Raw genomic sequence first — 21,399 nt, 5'->3', positions numbered from 1 at the left:
ATTTTAAGCAACATTTTAAACATACTTCACACTTTAATAAGTCAAAGTCAGTGAAATGTGTTATGGTGAGGTTGACCTGCTGTATCTGACAAGTGGAAAACCAGTTTTATATATCACGGTGGTTGTGCATACAAGCTTAGTAAAAACATACATTTTCAAAAACATTGTTTAAGTAATATTGTCGTTGCGGAAATAAAGACTATTCAACTTTGCAAAGTTCTAGCATAGGTTGTAGGCTGTTGTATTAGGCTACCATTTACATTCTGAAAGATGTTCTAGTAGGCTATGTCCTATATTTGAAAATAATTCCTGTTTCACGCCATGCAATTAAAAAATGATAATTTTCTGTTGAATAAAATGTAATTCTGAGTGTTAAGAAAGATCCACTTCACTGATTCTGAGTTGGGGAAAAAAAAACTGCTCCCATACAAACTAAAGCCAGGCAGATGTGTGTGAGTGGGAGGGGACTGGGCGGGCCCGGTGCGCCAATGACGTCCTGATGGTCAAGAGCTCGAGCTAGCAAGGCGCTGATGGCAACGGATAAGTAAAAGGCGAGCTCCTCCGGACGCACCGACAGAAGTTGAAGTAGCTCCCGTTTCTCCCCCATTTCAATTTGGACACTCGCTACGGGTTTCAGGGTTCACATTGGCTAAGGAATTTAGGCACCAAAAGGAAGAGCGCAATAACGCACGGTTCACAGAAATTTAGCTTTGAATTTGACCGTGCGTAGTTCAACAGCATTGAGATTATTGGTAACCATCTTAAACTTTTCTTTGATTATTTATACGAAGTTTCTAGTACTACTTCAAAACGAGGACGTGGATATTTTTGTCAAACATTTGTCATTGCGCTGATAGTCTAACTAATGACGGCAGAGGTCCAGCAGCCACCAGCGCAGACTCCTGCCCAGAGCAGCCCGATGTCTTCCCCGGAGAAGCCCCACGGACAGACCACTGTGATGGAGACCGCCTCCTCCACCACCAAAACCAAAAAGACCAACGCGGGGATCCGCCGTCCGGAGAAACCCCCATACTCTTACATTGCGCTGATAGTCATGGCTATCCAGAGCTCTCCCACCAAACGCCTGACGCTCAGTGAAATTTACCAGTTCCTTCAGAGCCGCTTCCCATTTTTTAGAGGCTCTTACCAAGGATGGAAGAATTCCGTGCGTCACAACTTGTCCCTGAATGAGTGCTTCATAAAGCTGCCCAAGGGGCTCGGACGGCCCGGGAAGGGCCACTACTGGACTATCGACCCAGCCAGTGAGTTCATGTTCGAGGAGGGATCCTTCCGCAGGAGGCCGCGGGGCTTCAGGCGTAAATGCCAGGCGTTGAAGCCCATGTACAGCATGATGAACGGCCTGGGATTCAACCACCTCCCCGAGTCCTATAACTTCCAGGGGAGCGGCGGGGGCCTGTCCTGTCCGCCCAACGGCTTGTCTCTGGACAGCGGGATTGGGATGATGAATGGACACTTGGCAGGCAACATGGAGGGGATGGGTCTGGCCGGGCACTCCATGTCCCACTTGTCGGCCAACAATGGACATTCCTACATGGGGAGCTGCACAGGATCCACGGGGGGCGAGTACCCCCACCACGACAATTCAGGCTCGCCCCTCCTCACCAGCGGGGGAGTGATGGAGCCGCATCCCGTCTACTCAAGCTCGGCCTGGGCTCAAGCGCCTTCATCCTCTCTGAATAACGGAGGTTCTTACATCAAGCAGCAGCCACTGTCTCCCTGCAACCCCGGGGCGAACCCGCTGCAGCCCAGTTTACCCACGCACTCTCTAGACCAGTATAATCTTCATCAGAACGGACACAGTAACACGGATTTGCAAGGTAAACTAACATCGCCAAATGATTACGCATGCCTTTTACAGTCAGTCATACCCAATAGCCTAAAATGTGTGCGAAATAAACACTAAGCCTAGGCTATAGCCCACTAATTGCTTTGAACCAAATCCAAAACTTCTAAAGTAAATTATAAACGAGGTGAAGAAAAATGAAAATATATAGGCATATAGAGAGAGCATTGTTTCACAGAAAGCAGATACAAATTTAACGAAGATTACATTACTGATATTGGCCAGCTACATGCAAAGGTATTTAGGCAGCCGTCACCTACTGCAATCAGTTCAGTAGGCAAAGATAGGGACTGGGCATGCTCAGTGCATTTGCTTTTACATAGGCCTACAACAACTCCAATATGCCACAGTTTTTGGCGGACAATATTGGTAGAAATAATGGTTGTTGTCTTGGAAATAAGGAAATGGACGCAAGAAACCATCGTCGAATTATCTAGCAAGGAGGTTAAGTAATTCAGTTTCCTGTCCTCATTTAACTGGCCAAGGAGTGGGACAACAGCGGGTTTAACCCTCACTCTGTTTTCCTATATAAATTCCTGGAGGTGGTTTAAGGAAGCAGGCGGACGGCACGTCTTCTGGGACAAGTGTTGGTGCCAATCTAGAGACAAAAACAACAAGCGCGAGCCGGAGTCAGCCAACTCAAGCCCTCGAGGCACCCGGTCCTCCGGGATTTGCGTGCGAGCAGGCCACTGCCAATTAGAACTATCCCACCCTCGAGATCTCCAGACGGTTCTCTGCCTCAACAGTTCCCTACGACAGCTCCAATCAGAGGGGTAGACAGACCGGGGTTTTCCCAAATTAAATGAAAGATTATCTACCCAAATTACAATTAATTGTTCTTGAAAAGGCAATTTAGGAAGAATTGATCCTATTTAACAATTTTCTGAAAAGATTTCGGCAATACTAGTCCTACTTCAATCGACTTTTATATCATAGTATAATTATATTACAATATAGGCTAAATAATGCAATGCACAATATTACAATTCACCCTATAAATAACAAATTAGTCCAACATCATAAAGCTCAGCAGTCACTTTTGATTTTTTTTTTTTTTTTTACATTTTCTTTCTACAGATAAAGGTAAATGTGTATGATGATGGATAATTTAGGGCTATATGCAATCACCCAGTGGCAATACTAGTTTCTTAATTTTCCTTGTACCCACAAATATGTATTTCTAACTAATTTGCTACCACCTTTTCTTTATTCAAAAGGCACTCGCATATCTGAGCAATCATTTTTGCAGGTGCATGGTAACAGTTGGACAAGATGAGGGGAAAAGGACACCGCACACTGCTCTTGATAGTATCACTGATCTTTAATAAGCTTATGTATCATCCTCACGGTCTTCTTCAGAGCTTTTGAGTTAAAAAAATAAATAAAAATAGCACCCTTATGTAGACCTAGCCCCACCCACATCCGTTCCACGCATCGAAAGGGGTTGGAGGCGAAGGAAAAAACAAACAAGTGCTACCAAATATAACAATGTGAATTTCATAAATATTCGAATCACGTGTGTAAATAAGACGTATTAAACAAATTTAAAACCACAATGACATAGACCTATCGAGCAAGTTTTCATAAATCATTGGGTACCTGTGAGGCCGATACTTAAGCTTATTAAAGATCAGTGATACTATCGAGAGCAGTGTGCGGTGTCCTTTTCCCCTCATCTACCACCTTTTCTTTAAAATGCTGGCCTATATCCTTCTCGACTTGTGGTTCTTACTAGCCCATTCAAAAATACAACCATATTGTGTTTGTCAATTGACAGCAACACATTCATATTGGGTTGACATGCTATATGGCATAATGCGAATTGAAATATTATTTACTCTTGTATCTGTATTCTTAGGTATTCCACGGTACCATTCCCAGTCTCCCAGTATGTGTGACCGGAAGGAGTTCGTCTTCTCCTTCAACGCGATGACGTCCTCAACGATGCATTCGCCCAGCAGCAGTTCCTACTATCACCACCAACAGGTTGCCTACCAGGACATCAAGCCCTGCGTCATGTGACAGCCCTTACAGTGAATAACGGACATCACTGACTTGAGCCACTAAAGCCAAAGCGGCTGCAGGGCTGAGAGAGGGAGCAACCCAACCCTTGGAGGTAGGAGAGAAGGCAGGCCCTGGAGCGCGCTGTAAGAGAAGCAACAGTAACGCCAGAGAACCCATAAACGAAACAACTTTTCACACACAAAAAAAGGATTTGGTACAGAGACATAAATACTGCAAATACAGATTGTTAAACTTCAGTGTTTCTCTCTCAGAAACCAAAAATGGAGTGGAAATATCACAGAATAGCCTTGTGGTGTAGGCCTAAGCTGTGGGCTATTTTCAAGAAATGTCTGTGTGCCAGAGGTAAAGCAGAGACCGGTCGACACTCACCTTATGCATCTCAACCCCAGCTGCCGCTTGGTACTATAACTCTGCGGGCGGATGACTACCACTTGAGAATATTTTACAATGTACAATAATGTGTATTATTTTTGTTATGCATTCAAAAGATATACTGCGGGGACAATTTCAAATCTCATTTATCCGGGTTAGGCTACTCGGCTCCATCGAAATGATAGTTAGATTTTTATTTGATTTTCTGAGAAGTTTAAACTAAGCTATAGGCTACACCATGCAATAACATTTTTAAATCAACAACAACACGATCTGAATTAAGGAAGGATGAAGGCACTTTTTTTTAAATAGCAAAGGGCAACTTCTTATTTATTCTGTGCATATTTTTAATTGTACACTTATAGCCACAATGTTGAAGTATGCTTTATTGGCAATATTTGCCATGACGCGTTCTTATTTGTTCTAAAAACGGAAATTGAAGATATAGATGTAAGCACTGTTAGTTACATGTCTATTTAGGTGTATATATCCGTGTAGACACCCGTTATTTTTCAGCACTGTATAAATTGTAAATGATGTTATGCTGAGTGTTGGCATACTCGAGTGTCTTTAGATTAGTCTGTATATTACTACACACGATCTGTATACAATTAAACGTATTGGCATGCAGTTTAACTGGCTGAAACACCTGTACAATTATTTCTGTTTCCATTATTTTGACACTTCTCGAATGTTCTTTTTTCCCCCTGAGTTAATCATTTTTTTTAAAGGGAAAATTACACATGCAGATACAGTTCCGTCTATTCCACTGTGTGGTGCAACAGGAAGGCCTTTAAATATTTTTGGCGATGTTCTATTTTAGTTGTCTTCAAATTCAAAAACTATTCGTAACTATTCATAAGTCCTTAATTCGTTTAATCAACCAAGTATTTTCATGTGAAAATAGGCCACATATTTAGGAATTGATTCAGGTTTAGACAAGAATAGGCCTATAGGTGAACACAATTCATTAGTATAGGCTACATCCATTAGCTAATTTCTTTAACATGGGCGTCCTTAGGCTAACACCACAATAGCCTATGGTTGGATATAAAATAAGACATATCTGTTGGATGTCGAAAACTCCTGTCCAATGTATAACTGTGTAATCGGAGTGTATGTTGTAATTAACCCTTAACTAATCAAAGCCAGCAGTTACGGGGGATGGCGAATTCGCCTCGGATTCGGTTTCAAAGAGGGAGGAAAACGCGTGCCCACCGCCGAGAAACATTTATCCTTCTCTTATAAAGGCACAACGGGCTCACAGACTGCCTTTTCTCAAATACAGCATTCTGGATGTGAGGTTGTTTTTACTGGAATATATATATATATAGGCTGTAGCAAGTATAGCCATTGCTAAATAACATTTTAACGGGAGTTTATTATTTTGTGTGGGTTATGTATTGTTTTCAACCTTAAGATTATGGGCTTATTCTCACTGATAAAACATTACATTATCTGGTTTGTTTGTTGCTGTAGATGCTTATATGCCTTTCCTACTTAGCGCTACATTGCATGACATCTGCCCCCCCCCCCCAAAAAAAATACATAGCAAATCACACAAGGATTAAATCAGTATAAAGACATTAAAATAATATAGGCCTAAGCATTTCTCGTGCATTATAAGACACCGTGGTTTTATTTCCATTATATGAATCTAAAGGCTAGACTGCAGAAGACATTTACAATCTGAAATGCCATTTTCACATGAAAACATGTCGATGCAATCTTTAAATGTGTTACTTTGGAAGTGTCATATTGGACAGAATGCAGACTTGTTTCAGCACTGAATCCAACTTGAAATCTGTAGCTTCAATTTGACTTAATTCCCAAATAACTTCCTTAATTACTAAGTGTCACAAGCTATAAAGAGCACTTCAACACTCTACTAGAACGAGTTAAGTAAAACATATTCGAATGAAACCATACAACAAATGTTGCATTCACGATCAAAACGTTGTGACTATAATATTGAAATACCTCCTGTTCAAACCATTAGTATAAGAAAATATTTAGGCCTACTCATTCTAGAAGTAGCCCTATTATATCAGTGTCTGAAAAAATGCTTAAAATTGCAAAGGAACAAATTAAATGACACACATTATATTCTGCATTTCAATAGTCACTTCAACTTGATGTTAGTGTTCCTACTTTAATTAAAGTAACCACTTTAGCTGCACTATAACGTTTTTACCTACAAGGACAAATACAGTAATAACAAAACTTAATTGTTTTGGAAGTGAAGTATTGTTATAATAGCTTATTCTCAGTGACATTCTCACATTGGGCCCCATGCCTTGCTGTGTATATGTTGGCGTTTCTGTGTGTGACTATGTATGTATGTATGGAGCTGTGTTATCTCACAAGGTGGTGACCACTCTCTGAACTCCAGTGAAATTCCCTTGTATGAGCAGAGCACACAGGGGCAGCAGGCCCAGTCGCTCCACACTGCAGCGGAGGGACCACACATTAGCATGCTGATGACGTGAGCCGGGGCGCAGCACCTCTACAGGGCTGAGATTCCTGCTGGGGCTCCACAGCTGTTCCCCGGCCTGGGCTGGATGACAGCTCCATAAAAAGCCTGCCTGCCTAGGTTCTGGTCTGGAGAGGCAGACATGCTATGTGCTTGTCCCTCAGCCTGTCTAAACTACTCTGAACTGTAGGACACCTCTTTGGCCAAGCCGAGCACTAGCACAGCAGCTATAAGTCACTGTTAGGCCAACCAGATGCACACAGGTTGTCACAGGGTTAGGGCACTGCAGGTAGCTGCAGATAGAACCTCAAGCGTTGGCCAAAGTAGGTTCAAATAAGCCATCAGACATATCATGCCAGCCATAATGTTTACCTGCTGGTTAGACAACATATCACTTCCAGAGGTACTGTGTCTTTAACAATAGATAGCTCAGAGGTTAGCACATCCAGTATACTACAGCTAGTCCTCTTAACTCCTGCTCCCCACATACCACCCTCAGACTAATTGGACTTGTCAGGCCATCTGATAGGCTATACCATGTGTTATGCCATTAGCGAGAGGAGCGCTGGAAAACAGCCCAATACTGCCAAAAGACAAACAAGGTCCCATGAGAGGATAGGACACTTGATGAAGGGTTAACACACCAGCTCACCATTCATCTTGCTATACTATTTCCCTCATCTGTTTTAGCTTTAGGTTCATATTTTCCTCAGATTGTTCGTCAGTAGGATAACTTACAATAGGAACACACAGTACTGACAGACTAGCGGTGTGTACACAGGTCATCATTTGACAGTCATAGGTTGATTAGTCCTGGGTTTTGAGTTATAAAGAAGACAAAAATGGTTAAAACTATGAACTCAAAGTATGGTTTATTTAGTACACAAAATATCCTGTGAATTCCAATGGCATTACATGTAGGGCATTAAACATTGCCCCTGCACAAAGAGACTAACAGGGAAACCTCCAACCTCTCCTTCCTTTGTGACTGACAGACAGGCCTGCCAGTGTGGATGAAACTTCTGTATAAGAACATTTCAAACGTAAATGGGGTTACGTGTTATCAATACCAACACTAAAAACCATAACGACAAACCAAACTCTGCTTAAGGCATTAAACATATTTTCACACTTCACATTGGTACAGTGAAGGTATCATCCTTCCCTTTCAAGAAACACAGCCTTTTCTTTCTGCTGGCTTGGCTTCTGTTACGGATATGGACGTAGAAGCAGGCAGTTACTCGTTATGGTTGAGCTCCTGCTTGGGGGAATCTGCCTCTGCTTCACTCGTACTCCCTCTACTTTCTCTAGCTGTATTTTTGGGGCCTGTATTTGGTCTGGACCTCCGGTTGCTTGGACCTGGCCTCCTGCCTCCCCTCTGGCTCTTGGCCAGCTCAGCCTGCAGGTCGTGGCCGTTCAGGGAAAGCCCCTCCAGGGCGGCCAGGGCCTGGTCTGCAGCCTGGGGGTCTAAGTAGTCCAGGAAGGCCCGGTGCTGAGCACCCTGCCACGTGAGACGGATGGGGGCTGCCTCCCTCTCCCGGAGAGCAGTCTTCAGCTCGCTGACACGCAGCCCGGCAGGGATGCCCCCCAGGTACACTGTGGTCACGGTCAAGGGGGGCCTGCGCTCACGGGGCTCGCCACCTTCCTCCCTGCCCTCTTGCCTGATCCCATCCCTGTCCCCCTCTCTTCCCCTCCCCCTGGCCCCCTCCCTGCCTCCTCCTCTGCCTCTCCCCCTACTTCCATCTCTGCCCCCCTCACGGAAGCCCCCATTGCGGAATCCCCTGACCCTCCTACCGCCCTCTCTGCCTCCCTCCTGACCTCCCTCCCCATCACCATCCCTACCCCCCTCTCTGTCCCCCTCCCTCCTCACTCTTGGTGGGCGTCGTCTGGGTTTCTGCTCAGTCTCCTCCCTGGACTCCCCGTTGGGGTCCCTCTCAGAGTCCTCTTGGGTGTTCCGTCTAGGCCTGCGCCTGGGCTCACGCCGGGGTCTATCACCCTCTGACCTGGGCTCTCTGTCCCTCCGGGGATCCCTCCTGGCCCTCTCCCTGGGCTGCGGGGGAGGGTGGGTCCCCAGGGTCACGTCCTTCCCTTGCTCCTCCTCCAAGGCCCGGAGTTTCTTCAGCACGGGGATCTTCTCCAGCATCTCAGCGTTCAGCTGCAGGTATACAACAGGACAGGCTCAGGACCGCAAAGGTCATTTCACAGCAGGGCTGCTCAAGGTCAGCAAAGGCGCTGGGTTAAGGGCAGCCCAGCTCTGGGTCATGCCAAGAAGAATGGAGTTTAGTAAAGTGATGGGGTATAAACACAATCAAGAAAGCTGATGTTTGGTGCCTGCTCATGCTGTTCTAGGTGACCATGCAAATGTTCAGAGCATGCTAGATAGCTTATGAACTACACCAAAACCCATGCATGACTAGACTACTCGACAAACCTCAAAGGGCACAACAACCAACACAACAATACTCCATAACAACACATCCATGCTTACAGTACATGAATGCAGAGGAAACAGACTGACAGTCTTCAGGAGTGCTGATAACCTCTCTGACTGCATCATCTTTATTGTGGGGGGATATTCCACTTCCCTAGTAAGCTATATAAAGACAGCTCTCTGATTTCCCAGGGCAGAGCGTGTCTGCTAAGGCTGTGATGGCAGCTGCGCCTGTACAGGATATAATGGTCTATTGTTTTTACCTTGGCCCCGGTGCCCTCTCTTTAACTGGGCCCTACACAGCCAGGCTGGCCCGGTGGAGAGGCCTTTGATGATCAGACATGGCCTTCCTGTCTACGAGGTCAGCGTGGGTCCTCAGGACGGGCATGGCTGTCTTAAGGGACCCCAGAGGTAGCACGTGTGTGTGTGCGCATGTGTGTGTAATGGGTATACTTCTACGGGAAGGTGAGCAAACAAAGCTCAAGCAACACGGTTTGAGGTGCAGCCAAAAGTCACTGGAAAACTACAGAAGACGGGCGCAACTTTAGCCTCACTTTGAAAGCTGTTTTCTAGCTCAAATCATTGAGGTTTCAGCCACTCAGCAACATACAGCAACTAATAGCAGTCATATGAGTAAAACCAGCAGCTGTAGCTAGCAGCAGCAACAGTAGTTAGAACAACTGCATAGGCAATGGAATGAATCATATTGAGCGACAGTAAACTGGGTGAGATTTAGTGTTGTACCTTAGTCCAGATGATGCCCTGGGGCTTGGGGCGTTGGCAGTCTGTCTTGATGACTCTGGTCGGGGTGAGGATGTAGTCCACAGTGATGTCATGGCTCTCAATCAGATCCTCTGGGATGTCAACAACCTGCAGAAATACACAAACATCAAGCACAGATACACATTGCAAAATAATAGGAATCTGGAGCATGAAGCAACACTTATTCAGGTTAAGACCAAACACAGTGTGTGACTTCATGTTGTGGGATAACAGGCTAACCTGACAGTCATGGACGATGGTAACCACCACAGTGGATTCGGTCACAGCCCCCATGCAGAGCATCATGGCATACTCCATGTCAGCAAAGCCCTCTCCTTTACCTATCCGGTAACCTGAGGAGAAAGGAGAGATGAGATTCATCCTAACAGTATGGGTGTTGGTGCTGAGCCGGAACTTTCCTGGACCAGGGTAGGTGTCCACTGCCCATAGAGTTCTCTCTGCGGGCTCTCACCTTTCTCAGACACGGCCACAGAGCCAACCACCAGAAGATCCACCTGAACCTTGGAATCCAGACCCACAGGGACACTGAACTCCTTCACTCCCTGGTGAAGAAACAAAGAAAAGAAAGAAGAAAAAAGTGAGAACAGGTGCACCAGATCACAAGAAACATTGGACTCAAACATTTTACGTTTGAAACCCGACACTCCAACTAGTCTGGGAACAAAGCATTTGGTCTTCTATGGTGGATTCACCAAGTTGTACAGAGTGACAGCATGTTTATGGGGATAATGCATGGGAAGTGGTGAATAAAGGAGGTAAAGTGAGATATTGAATCCATGTGCACTGGGGCTGGATGGAGTGGGATAGGTAGTGTGGCGTCGGGGTGGGTGTTGGGTGAGAAGTAGTGTTGAGCGATTAGTGCTTTTTGAGGTTGGTTCAGTTTATTACTACAAAATTACCACAATTTTGGATTTAGGTTTTGATAATTAAAAAACAAACATGAAATGCCCTATGCATTATGTGCGTTGAATGCTGTAACAGAATACAACTAATACAAGTCCCATGGTGTTAGTGACTGCTTATCACTTATTAACCAGCAGTTCACATGACTTTAATTAAAATGTTTCAGTTGTGTATATTATATTCGATGACTTTATTATTTAATTCCAAGTCATCCTCTCATCGCCATAGAGCTGCTGCCTATATCACTATCTCAGTAGGTCTTCAAAGTCAATAAAGCACCAAGCAACTGCTCTCTATGTATCCCCTCTTGATCGCACAGTTCGGGCTGGATCTGATTCATCTCTAGAGAAACTACAACATCGCACAGTTCAGGCTGGATCTGATTCATCTCTAGAGAAACTACAACATCGCACAGTTCGGGCTGGATCTGATTCATCTCTAGAGAAACTACATCGCACAGTTCAGGCTGGATCAGATTCATCTCTTGAGAAACTACAGCGCAATGAGCTCACAGAAAAAAACTAAAAACTAAATGGAATTCAAATAATTTAACTGAAGTCAATTAGTTGTTTAAAAAAACAAAAAAAGAACTGACATTTCATTTAATTACTCAGCACTAGTGAGAAGGGACTGACTCGCCTGCGAGGTGGAGCACACTCTCAGTTCTTCTTTGCTTGCTCCCTCAGGCGGGACAATCTTATTGAAGAGTCCTGTGCGAAGGCGAGGGGTCGGCACCAGCAGGGTTTTCCTCGCCTGGAAGCCAGAGGCCAGAGTTTAGTAAGATAAAATAATATAACCATAGACAGATGAGTAAAGGGCATCTAATACAAATAACCTAATTCCAGCACTCCATGGTTATGATCTGGTGATGAGACAAAACTACTGAACCAATGGCCCAGGCTCATGGTGGCCTGTGACCCAGGGCTACCTGCAGCACGGCCAGCCTCGCCCCCTCCAGCGGCTTGTCAGGGTCCACCTTCACCTCGTCAGTCTCATTGAACACCTTGGCGCAGGCAGTGTGGGCACCCTGGGGGCAGAGAGGGGGAGAGGGGGTAAGGAGAGAGGATGTGAGTGCACACTTACATCCAGGGTGATGTAGCGTGCCTGCTGCTGGGGTCGGTCTGGGTTCACTTTGACCGTCTGGCTGGACTTGAACTCCTGCAGGGCTGAGAGACGGTCACAGGCTGGGACCGCACCCTGACCGTATAGACAACCACATACAGCAAGACAAGCACGCACCCACACACACACAAAGGACAAAGGGTTCAAAAGCATGTGTGTGCCACTGTTAACCTATTTTGACCAGTAGACTTGACTAAAATAGAGATTTTTATACAGGTCAAAGACAAAGGAACTATGATAGCTACTAGCTTACAATATGACATATCTAATAAGGTAGTTAGGCTAGCTATAGCCTGAAGAACCCAAGTTTAATAGCATAGAATTCTACTTTGGCAGAAATGAGCATTTGGATCAGGAAAGCTTCCTCTCACAACTCTACATACCAGTTGTCTGTCTGGTTGGTCCTTTTCAGGTAGGAATGTGTGACAAAACATCTACAGAGTAACGGTATCAACCTGACCTTCCGTGTGCTAGTCGTCTGTATGTTGCTTGTATTTTCAATACTGATGCAATTTGCACGTGACAAAACACTTGTACAAAATGGCAGAGCGTAACCAACGACAAACACTTACAGATAGTTGTGAGAAAACGTGCTTGAGTTGACTGAAGGTATGGCAAATAGGTCTGGCAGCACAACCGATCAGCAAACATACTGAACATTTAGAAATTATGTGACTAAACAGCATTAAAAGGAGGAACTATACTATGAAACAAAAGAATGATAGTAAAAAGCTTTGAAGCACCTTAAACGAAAATTGGGGCAGAAAGGTACGGCTCCATCCTTCATTGAATCAGATGGCTCATTCATCACAAAACCCACTGATATTGCCAACTTTTTTTTTTCAGTGGCAAGATTAGCAAATGCTTCACATCCAAGTACAACTGACCAAATTATGAAAGACAAGCATTGGCGCCAGAAGAAATGGCAGCAGTTTTACTGGCGCCCAACCAATTGTGCTATGATGTGTTTTTTTGCGTTATTTGTAACTTATTTTGTACATAATGTTTCTGCAACCGTATCTTACGGCAAAAAAAGAGCTTCTGGATATCAGGACAGCGATCACTCACCTCGGATTAGACAAAGAGCTTCTGGATATCAGGACAGCGATCACTCACCTCGGATTAGACAAAGAGCTTCTGGATATCAGGACAGCGATCACTCACCTCGGATTAGATGAAGATTTTTTCTTCAACAAGCAAGACATTCTCCAAACACCCAGCAGGGCCGACATCCACGTTATTTGCAAGAGGAAGTGACGCAGGTACAGAGGACAAAGAGCCGGATGCCTGGTCAGGACCCGGAAAAGGCGAGTGGGAAAGCTGAGATTACCGTCAATACTACTCGCCAACGTGCAATCATTGGACAATAAACTAGACGAGGTACGACCACGAATATCCTACCAACTGGACATCAAAAATATCCTATGTTTCACGGAATAGTGGCTGAACGACAACATGGATATTCAGCTAGCGGGATATACGCTGCACCGGCAAGATAGAACAGCACACTCCAGTAAGACGGGGGGGGGGTTTGCATATTTGTAAACAGCAGCTGGTGCACGAAATCCAAGGAAGTCTCTAGATTTTGCTCGCCTGAAGTAGAGTATATTGTGATAAATTGCAGGCCAAACTACTTGCCTAGAGTTTTCAGCTATACTTTCGTGGCTGTTTATCTACCACCAGACAGATGCTGGCACTAAGACTGCATTCAGTCATCTGTATAAGGAAATAAGCAAACAGGAAACCACTCACCCAGAGGCGGCGCTCCTAGTGGCCAGAGATTTTAACGCAGGGAAACTTAAATCAGTTCTACCAAATTTCCATCAACATGTTAAATGTGCAACCAGAGGGATTTAAAAAAATATATATCACCTGTACTCTACACACAGAGACACGGACAAAGCTCTCCCTCGCCCTCCATTTGGTAAATCCGAACACAACTCTATCCTCCTGATTCTTGCTTACAAGCTAAAATTAAAGCAGGAAGCACCCATGACTCTGTCTATAAAAAAAAAAGTGGTCAGATGAAGCAGATGCTAAACTACAGGACTGTTTTGCTATCACAGACTGGAACATGTTCCGGTATTCTTCCGATGGCCTTGAGGAGTACACCACATCAGTCACTGGCTTTATCAATAAGTGCATCGAGGACGTCGTCCCCACAGTGACTGTACGTACATCCCCCAAACAGAAGCCATGAATAACAGGCAACATTTGTACTGAGCTAAAGGGTAGAGCTGCCGCTTTCAAGGTGCGGGACTCTAACCCGGAAGCTTACAAGAAATCCTGCTATGCCCTGCGACGAACCACCAAACAGGCAAAGTGTCAATACAGGGCTAAGATTGAATCATACTACACCGGCTCCGACACTCGTCTTATGTGACAGGGCTTGCAAACTATTACAGACTACAAAGGGAAGCACAGCCGCGAGCTGCCCAGTGACATGAGCCTACCAGACGAGCTAAATCACTTCTATGCTTGCTTCAAGGCAAGCAACACTGACGCATGCATGAGAGCATCAGCTGTTCCAGGCGACGGATTACCAGGACGTGTGCTCCTGGCATGTGCTGACCAACTGGCAGGTGTCTTCACTGACATTTTCAACATGTCCCTGATTAAGTCTGTAATACCAACATGTTTCAAGCAGACCACCATAGTCCCTGTGCCCAAGAGCACAAAGGCAACCTGCCTAAATGACTACAGACCCGTAGCACTAAGGTTGGTAATGGCTCACAACACCCTTATCTCAGAAACCCTAGACCCACTCCAATTTGCATACCGCCCAAACAGATCCACAGATGATGCAATCTCTATAAGAGGTGGACTGATTAGGATTTTTCAACGCCGATACCAATTATTGGAGGACCAAAAAAGCAGATTTTAACTTAATATAATACATCAATAAAATCAATTTAGCCTCAAGTAAATAATGAAACTTGAAACAATTTGGTTTAAGTAATGCAAAAACAAAGTGTTGGAGAAGTAAAAGTGCAATATGTGCTATGTAAAAAAGCTAACGTTTCAGTTCCTTGCTCAGAACATGAGAACATATGAAAGCTAGTGGTTCCTTTTAACATGAGTCTTCAATATTCCCAGGTAATACGTTTTAGGTTGTAGTTATAGGAATTATAGGACTATTTCCCTCTATACCATTTGTATTTCATTAACCTTTGACTATTGGATGTTCTTATAGGCACTTTAGTATTGCCAGTGTAACAGTATAGCTTCCGTCCCTCTCCTCGCTCATCCCTGGGCTCGAACCAGCAACACAACGACAACAGCCACCATCGAAGCAGCGTTACTTACCCATGCAGAGCAAGGGCTCAGAGCGAGTGACATTTTAAATGCTATTAGTGTGCGCTAACTAGCTAGCCATTTCACCAGCCTCATCTCGGGAGTTGACAGGCTTGAAGTCATAAACAGCGCAATGCTTGACGCACAACGAAGAGCTGCTGGCAAAATGCACGAAAGTGCTGTTTGAATGAATGTTTACGCGCCTGCTTCTGCCTACCACCGCTCGCTCAGTCAGAAACTTAGATACTTAGAAACTAAGATACTTGTATGCTCAGTCAGATTATATGCAACGCAGGACACGCTAGATAATATCTAGTAATATCATCAACCATGTGTAGTTAACTAGTGATTATGATTGATTGTTTTTTATAAGATAAGTTTAATGCTAGCTAGCAACTTACCTTGGCTTACTGCATTCGCGTAACAGGCAGTCTCCTTGTGGAGTGCAACGAGAGAGAGGCAGGTCGTTATTGCGTTGGACTAGTTAACTGTAAGGTTGCAAGATTGGATCCCCCGAGCTGACATGGTGAAAATCTGTCGTCCTGCCCCTGAACGAGGCAGTTAACCCACCGTTCCTAGGAAAATAAGAATGTGTTAACGGACTTGCCTAGTTAAATAAAGGTATATATTTAAAAAATAAAAATAAAATAGGCGTCCAAAAATACCGATTTCCGATTGTTATGAAAACTTGAAATCGGCCCTAATTAATCGGCCATTCCGATTAATCGGTCGACCTCTAATCTCTATTGCACTCCACACTGCCCTTTCCCACCTGGACAAAAGGAACACTTACGTGAGAATGCTATTCATTGACGACAGCTCAGCGTTCAACACCATAGTACCCTCAAAGCTCATCACTAAGCTAAGGATCCTGGGACAAAACACCCCCCCCCCCCCCTCTGCAACTGGATCCTGGACTTCCTGACGGGTCGCCCCCAGGTGGTGAGGGTAGGTAGCAACACATCTGTCACGCTGATCCTCAACACTGGCGCTCCCCAGGGGTGCATGCTCAGTCCCCTCCTGTACTCCCTGTTCACCCACGACTGCATGGCCAGGCACGACTCCAACACTATCATTAAGTTTGCAGACGACACAACAGTGGTAGGCCTGATCACCGACAATGACAAGAAAGCCAAAAGGGAGGAAGTCAGAGACCTGGCCAGGTGGTGCCAGAATAACAACCTATCCCTCAACGTAACCAAGATTTAGGAGATTATTGTGGACTACGGGAAAAGGAGGACCGAGCACGCCCCCATTCTCATCAACGGGGCAGTAGTGGAGCAGGTTGAGAGCTTTAAGTTCCTTGGTGTCCACATCAACAACAAACTAGACTGATCCAAACACACCAAGACAGTTGTGAAGAGGGCACGACAAAGCCTATTCCCCCTAGGGAAACAAAAAAGATTTGGCATGGGTCCTGAGATCCTCAAAAAGTTCTACATCTGCAACACAGAGGGCAGATGGTTGCATCACTGCCTGGTACGGCAACTGCTCGGCCTCTGACCGCAAGGCACTACAGAGGGTAGTGCGTACGGCCCAGTACATCACTGGGGCTAAGCTGCCTGCCATCCAGGACCACTACACCAGGCGGTGTCAGAGGAAGGCCCTAAAAATGTTCAAAGACCCCAGCCACCCCTGTCATAGACTGTTCTCTCTACGACCGCATGGCAAGCAGTACCGGAGTGCTAAGTCTAGGACAAAAAGTATTCTCAACAGTTTTTACCCCCAAGCCATAAGACTCCTGAACAGGTATGGTTACCCGGACTATTTGCATTGTGTGCCTCGCCTCCCCCAACCCCTCTTTTTACGCTGCTGCTACAAAAAGTATTTAGTCAGCCACCAATTGTGCAAGTTCTCCCACTTAAAAAGATGAGGCCTGTAATTTGCATCATAGCATAGGTACACTTCAACTATGACAGACAAAATGAGAATTAAAAAAATCCAGAAAATCACATTGTAGGATTTTCAATGAATTTATTTGCAAATTATGGTAGAAAATAAGTATTTGGTCAATAACAAAAGTTTCTCAATACTTTGTTGCATACCCTTTGTTGGCAAAGACAGAGGTCAAACGTTTTCCGTAAGTCTTCACAAGGTTCTCACACACTGTTGCTGGTATTTTGGCCTATTCCTCCATGCAGATCTCCTCTAGAGCAGTGATGTTTTGGGGCTGTTGCTGGGCAACACAGACTTTCAACTCCCTCCAAAGATTTTCTATGGGGTTGAGATCTGGAGACTGACTAGGCCACTCCAGGACCTTGAAATGCTTCGTACAAAGCTACTCCTTCGTTGCCCGGGCGGTGTGTTTGGGATCATTGTCATGTTGAAAGACCCAGCCACGTTTCATCTTCAATGCCCTTGCTGATGGTAGGCTTTGTTACTTTGGTCCCAGCTCTCTGCAGGTCATTCACTAGGTCCCCCCGTGTGGTTCTGGGATTTTTGCTCACCATTCTTGTGATAATTGTGACCCCACGGGGTGAGATCTTGGGAGATTATCTGTGGTCTTGTATGTCTTCCATTTCCTAATAATTGCTCCCACAGTTGATTTCTTCAAACCAAGCTGCTTACCTATTGCAAATTCATTAAAAACCCTACAATGTGGTTTTCTGGATTCCCCCCCCATTCTGTCTTTCATAGTTGAAGTCTACCTATGATGAAAATTACAGGCCTCTTATCTTTTTAAGTGGGAGAACTTGCACAATTGGTGGTTGACTAAATACTTTTTTGCCCCACTGTATGCACAGTCACTTTAACTATACATTCATGTACATACTTCCTCAATTGGGCCGACCAACCAGTGCTCCCGCACATTGGCTAACCGGGCTATCTGCATTGTGTCCCACCACCGCCTCTTTTACGCTACTGCTACTCTCTGTTCATCATATATGCATGGTCTCTTTAACCATATCTACATGTACCTCAAATCAGCCCGACTAACCGGTGTCTGTATGTAGCCTCGCTACTTTTATAGCCTCGCTACTGTATATAGCCTGTCTTTTTACTGTTGTTTTATTTCTTTACTTACCTATTGTTCACCTAATACCTTTTTTGCACTATTGGTTAGAGCCTGTAAGTAAGCAATTCACTGTAAGGTTTACACCTGTTGTATTCAGCGCACGTGACAAATAAACTTTGATTTTATTTGTAATTTTCACTTCTGTAAAGTAAGTGTGGAAGAGGTGAAAAATGTATTGTTGTCTATCAACAATGACAAGCCACCGGCGTTTGACAACTTGGATGGAAAATGAATGAGGATAATAGCGGACACTGTTGCCACTCCTCCTGGACAGAAGCAAAAGTGATTCAGCTACCCAAGAATAGTAAAGCCCCCTTACTGGCTCAAATAGCCAACCAATCAGCCTGTTACCAACCCTTAGTAAACTTTGGGAAAAAATTGTGTTTGACCAGATACAATGCTATTTTACAGGAAACAATTGACAGCAGACTTTCAGCAAGATTATAAGGAATGACATTCAACAAGCACAGCACTTACACAAATGACGGATGACTGGCTGAGAAAAATTGATGCTAAAAATATTATGGGGGCTGTTTTGTTAGACTTCAGTGCAGCTTTTGATATTATCGATCACTCTGCTGCTAGAAAAACATATGTGTATATACACCTCAGTTACTACAGCGACTGAAATGACTGCAACACTTAAAGAGCTGCAGTTAGTTTCAGAATGGGTAGCAAGGAATAAGTTAGTCCTAAATATTTCAAAAACTAAAAGCATGGTATTTGGGACAAATCATTCACTAAACCCTAAACCGCATCTATATCTTGTAATGAATAATATGGAAATTGAGCAGGTTGAGTTGACTAAACTGCTTGAAGTAACCCTGGATTGTAAGCGGTCATGGTCAAAACATGTTGCTACAACAGTTGCTAAAATTCTTAACAACGCTATCAAAAAGGCATGTCCTACAGGCCCTAATTTTGTCGCCCCTGGACTACTGCGCAGTCATGTGGTCAGGTGACAATAACATGCATGTCAATCTCTCCTGAATCAAAGTGGAGGAGAGATTGGCTTCATCACTACTTATAAGTATTGACAAGCTGAATGCACCGAGCTGTCTGTTTAAACTACTAGCACAGAGCTCGGACACCCATGCATACCCCACAAGACATGCCACCAGAAGTCTCGTCACAGTCCCCAAGTCCAGAACAGACTATGGGAGGCGCACAGTACTACATAGAGCCATGACTACATGAAACTCCATTCCACATTAAGTAACTGATGCAAGCAGCAGAATCAGATTTTAAAAAACATAAAAATACCCCTTCTGAAACAGCGGGTACTGTGAAGAGACTCACAAGTACAGACAAGCATACACACACAAATGCTAGCACACGCACTCGACACACACATACATTGTAATATGGTTGTATGGTGGTATTATACATTTTGTATTGTAGATATGTAGTGGTGTAATAATTGTATATAAAACCCTCTTAGGCCTCACCCCTTCATCTGAGATATCTACTGTAGCCCTCATCCTCCACCTGTTCTGCCAGTCACATTCTGTTAAATGCCCCCGAAACACACACATCCCTGGGTTGCTCGTATTTTCAGTTTGCTGCAGCTAGCGACTGGAACGAGCTGCAAACACTCAAACTGGACAGTTTTATCTCGATCTCTTCATTCAAAGACTTAATCATGGACACTCTTACTGGCAGTTATGGCTGCTTTGTGTGATGTATTGTTGTCTCTACCTTCTTGCCTTTTGTGCTGTTGTCTGTGCCCAATAATGTGTGTATCATGTTTTGTGCTGCTACCTACCATGTGTTGCTACCATGCTGTGTTGTCATGTGTTGCTGGCTTGCTATGTGGACAAGCCAGCAACACATCTCTTTAGGTCTCTCTTTATGTAGTGTTGTGTTGTCTCTCTTGTCTTGATGTGTGTTTTGTCCTATAATTTATTTTTAATTGCAGCCCCCATCCCCGCAGGAGGCCTTTTGCCTTTTGGTAGGCCATCATTATAAATAAGAATTTGTTCTTAACTGACTTGCCTAGTTTTAAAAATAATGTATTGTTTTATCTTTTGTTTTGTGTGAGATGTAAGTGCCTTAATGTGTTTGGACCCCAGGAAGAGTAACTGTTGCCTTGGCAGAAACTAATGGGGATCCCTAATAAATACCAATGCATTCGGTTGCATTCGGCTATTGTTAACATATTGTGCAAAAAGTCGGGTAAACAACACTTTCCTGTTGATACCTGATCTCAACCTCCTACAGCCAAAAAGAACAACAGCATGTACAACCGGTAAAGTGTAAATATTATTTTCTTCAACATTGTCTTGTAGAGACTACGGAGTCTTTTTTACAGCTACTTTCAGACTGGTGTCATGGAGTAACCATGGTAGCAGTCTGATGTTTAGGTAAGGCTAGCTAGAGACGTTTATTAGTGCAGACCAATGGCTGTGGAGAGCGCACAATGAACATTTTACAATACTTTTCAAAATGGCTATATGGGACCTTACCAGCAGCACATGCAAAATACAAATTGAAACTACTGACAAGAGGGTTCAAACCTATTTTGACAAATACTAAGCGGGTTAGCTTTAGGAATAATTCAATCAAATTGCAGTACACGGAACCTCCAGAAATGCCCTACCTTAAAATTGGGGATTCTGTTGTGCACAGGCCTTGGAAAGTTTGCAAGATTCTTAGCTTCAATGTAATCCCAAACTTTCTCTCGGATGTCCCATTTCGTGGCCCCTAAACAGAAAACAATTCACATGCTTGATGAAATGACCGTTTTGAAGAAAGGGTAATGTAAATCGCAACTTCATAACGGCAACGGCTAGGCTACCATCCATTGGCATGCGTTAGCATTAGTGACTTTAAACACGCAGCAATCATTTACCGGGATTAATCGTAATAACGGCCTCCATTGTCCTCTAGTCGAAGATGCAGAAAATTGTCACAATTTCACTGACGATTAGTCAAACTATCACAAAGTGACCACAGATTGATTTGCGCACGTGGGAGTTCTGTAACATTGTAGCAACAGCTGCTTGTCAGGGATGTTTTTTTTTCTGTATGGTAGCTCGGAAAGGCCAAACCTTACACCGTCAAAAGCAAACATGGGATGCATTCATTAGCCGATTGTTACAAAACATTTAACGCAA

At 44.3% G+C, this 21,399-nt stretch overlaps 2 protein-coding genes across 3 annotated transcripts; one reads left to right on the top strand and one right to left on the bottom strand.

Moving 5' to 3' along the window:
• The first annotated feature begins 569 nt into the window (after positions 1–569).
• LOC139384682 (forkhead box protein F1-like) lies at positions 570–4,915 on the top strand. Its single transcript, XM_071129506.1, has 2 exons — positions 570–1,838; positions 3,723–4,915. Exons 1-2 carry the CDS (start codon positions 866–868, stop codon positions 3,884–3,886), a joined length of 1,137 nt encoding a protein of 378 aa, XP_070985607.1. The 5' UTR covers positions 570–865; the 3' UTR covers positions 3,887–4,915.
• A 2,674-nt stretch (positions 4,916–7,589) lies between these two features.
• Positions 7,590–21,319, bottom strand: LOC139385026 (methenyltetrahydrofolate synthetase domain containing). Of its 2 annotated transcripts, none has more exons than XM_071130056.1 (8): positions 21,135–21,319; positions 20,883–20,986; positions 11,935–12,048; positions 11,491–11,604; positions 10,400–10,490; positions 10,168–10,280; positions 9,910–10,035; positions 7,590–8,889 (listed from the first exon to the last, which is right to left on the bottom strand). In XM_071130056.1, exons 1-8 carry the CDS (start codon positions 21,160–21,162, stop codon positions 7,972–7,974), a joined length of 1,608 nt encoding a protein of 535 aa, XP_070986157.1. In that variant the 5' UTR covers positions 21,163–21,319; the 3' UTR covers positions 7,590–7,971. The 2 variants fall into 2 exon arrangements, with proteins under 2 accessions (XP_070986157.1, XP_070986158.1); XM_071130057.1 differs by lacking the exon at positions 11,935–12,048 and adding an exon at positions 11,780–11,878.
• Between the last annotated feature and the right edge of the window lie 80 nt (positions 21,320–21,399).

This window comes from Oncorhynchus clarkii, chromosome 26, assembly GCF_045791955.1.
Source record: "Oncorhynchus clarkii lewisi isolate Uvic-CL-2024 chromosome 26, UVic_Ocla_1.0, whole genome shotgun sequence".
Classification (NCBI taxonomy): Eukaryota; Metazoa; Chordata; class Actinopteri; order Salmoniformes; family Salmonidae; genus Oncorhynchus; species Oncorhynchus clarkii.
Note: the sequence above shows the minus strand (reverse complement) of the source record. Positions and strands in the feature narration are given on the sequence as shown.